The sequence below is a fragment of the Austrofundulus limnaeus genome, unplaced genomic scaffold (genome assembly GCF_001266775.1).
Source record: "Austrofundulus limnaeus strain Quisiro unplaced genomic scaffold, Austrofundulus_limnaeus-1.0 Scaffold470, whole genome shotgun sequence".
NCBI lineage: Eukaryota > Metazoa > Chordata > Actinopteri > Cyprinodontiformes > Rivulidae > Austrofundulus > Austrofundulus limnaeus.
Genome location: NW_013952872.1, coordinates 362921 through 365369, shown reverse-complemented (window position 1 = coordinate 365369; position 2449 = coordinate 362921). Strand labels below are relative to the sequence as shown.

General features: G+C 39.3%; 1 protein-coding gene across 2 annotated transcripts in view; it reads right to left on the bottom strand.

Annotated features, from left to right (window-relative positions):
- Window positions 1-2449, bottom strand: part of scinlb (scinderin like b) — a 26606-nt gene that overhangs the window by 16792 nt on the left and 7365 nt on the right. For both annotated transcript variants that reach the window (XM_014025353.1, XM_014025354.1), the window contains one exon: window positions 471-632. In XM_014025353.1, coding sequence (XP_013880807.1) covers window positions 471-632 — 162 coding nt within the window. The remainder of the gene's footprint in view (window positions 1-470; window positions 633-2449) is intronic.

The following is a 2449-nucleotide window of genomic DNA, read 5'->3' as shown; positions in this document are numbered from 1 at the left end:
CTTTCTTTCTTTCTTTCTTTTTTTTGGGGGGGGGGGGGGGTCGCACGCACTCACCAGCAGAGGATATTTAATATTTTATCCAAAAGTTACACACAGATTTCCGCCTTTTAGTCCAACATTATGCACAGTTTTTTTATTTATTTGTACCTTTGTTTCTTTTGTATATTTCTGATTAAACCTGTTTTCCACATCTTATAACTAAGAAAACCACTCAGATGAGGACAGCTGTAATCTCTGTCTTCAGTCCATCTCAGACCTCTAGTGGTAACTCTGAACCACTGAAGAGTCCTCTGAARCAGTCTGAACTTTTCTTGAGAGTTAAGAGTGATTCTTAGACTTAAGAATTTTGATAACTGACAGTTACACTTAAGTCTGAGAGTAGGAGCAAATCTAAGAAATTTTCAGCACTTAAGTCTAAAAACCCTCTCTAAGAAGTTTTATAAATACGGGCCCTGGTTGAAGAAACTCACCTTTCCTAAGTCAATAATGAAGCAGTCCCCCTTGTTGAAGCTGGCCCAGCTCAGCTCCACCTCGGTGGCTCTGATGGCCCTGCGGCCCTTGACGTGAAGCAGGCGYGACACGTTCATGTCGTTGGTCTCCACGTGTTTAAAACCTGATGCCACGCCCCCTTTCTGCAAGAGAAAATCAGGTCATAAACAACAAAAACATTCTCTTATCAATAAACCTTCTCTTATCAATAAACCTCTTATCAATAAACCTTCTCTTATCAATAAACCTTCTCTTATCATTTACCTTGAAAATGAGCAAAGCTGAGAGAGAATGACACAATCTTAAAGGAATGTGTATCAGCCGCCTGATTTTAGATTTAAACAAAAGATCTTATGGTATAAAACGGATTCTTAACCCATGGGCTGCGAGCGCCACCTTGAGGGTCTTGTGATTATTTGACAGGAGTTTTACTTTTAAAATGTAAGTGTATTTAATTTTGTTATAATATAAATACAATAAAAATTAAACCAAGATTTTTAATAATTATCATTTTTGATCCATACATTGGTAATGTAAAGAAGCCCTGGTATAAAACGATGCAGTTACAGTCAAACCTTGTAAATATTAGTTTGTGATGTGTTCTCAGATCACAGCTCTGAATGACTCAGCTGCTTTCACAGGCAATTTCTGCCCGTTTTCTGAAAAATAACCCAAGTTCTGGTGATTTTTGTAAACTGTCCAACAGATTATTACTTTTTAAGAGTTTTATTCAAATCTGCAGTGTTTTATTGTGAAGGAAGAAATTAACCAATGTGGCTGACTCCAACATTTACTGCCAGCGTTTTAAGTAAAGATGCTCAGAGTGTGTGTTGGGAGGATGCTCATCTACTACCACACTACATTTCAGTTCAGTACCCTGGAAGAGCAGCGCTGTGGTACTGAGGTATAAACTAATATCTGCTCATCCTGAGTGACCTCAGCAGAAACAATCAAAACAAGATGGAGAGGAGAGACATGACAACAATCAAATGTTTATTCTTCGTTACTCTTGTGTTTGTAGAGCCTGTTTCTGAGCTACAGTCAGTTTTCTTACTGACCCTAAAAAGAACCGTTCTGTGGTTCTTCAGGCTCAGTGGGGGTGGGGGCTTCATTTTCCATGTTTACAATGCAAACTCTGTTGACTAAAACTGTTTCCAGACACAGAGTTACCAAATTAGGAAAAACTGAGGTTTGGTTCTGTGGACCAACAAATGCACTGAAGAGTTTCCAACCAGCAACAAAACAAGTCCACAAATATTTAAGCTGAAAACGTTTAACTAAAGACAGACTTTGGAGGATCACGGCGAAGATATTTGTTCCCATAAGTGTGTTTGTTCGTTTATTAGTTAGCCACTTGTGCTAAAATCAACACATTTATATTTTTTATGTTGAATAATAAGCTCTGTCATTTTCAGTGAATAAATGAAATGAAAAATACAGGAGATTCACTTTTCACCTAATTCAAGATGGCCGCCACAGCTACACAAAATGTCCACAATTCAGTTTTATTTCATTTTAATGTTTTTAAAGTTTGACCAAGATAACTAACTCGCTGTCACAAATTCATTTAGTTCTGATCTGTCATGAACAGGAGGTTAGGAAAAGTGATGCCTGCCCCCACCACCCTCCATATACACACACACACACACACACACACAGACATGTTCTTGAACCCCGTGGGGACCTTCCATTGACTTCCATTCATGTTTTGTAGACTTTTTATCCTAACCCTGACCATATACTCTAAAATTAACCTCACAGAAACGTACCTGACCCTCAAAATAATCTAAACCTTGGTCCTAAACCTAACCCCACACCTGTAATTTGCATTTGGACCCATGGGGACCTGCATTGGTCCCCACGATTGACTCCGGTCCCCACGAGGCTGCTTTTATGGGAAAATTGTCCCCACGTTGTAGGAACCCCCCCCCCCCCACACACACACACACACACACACACA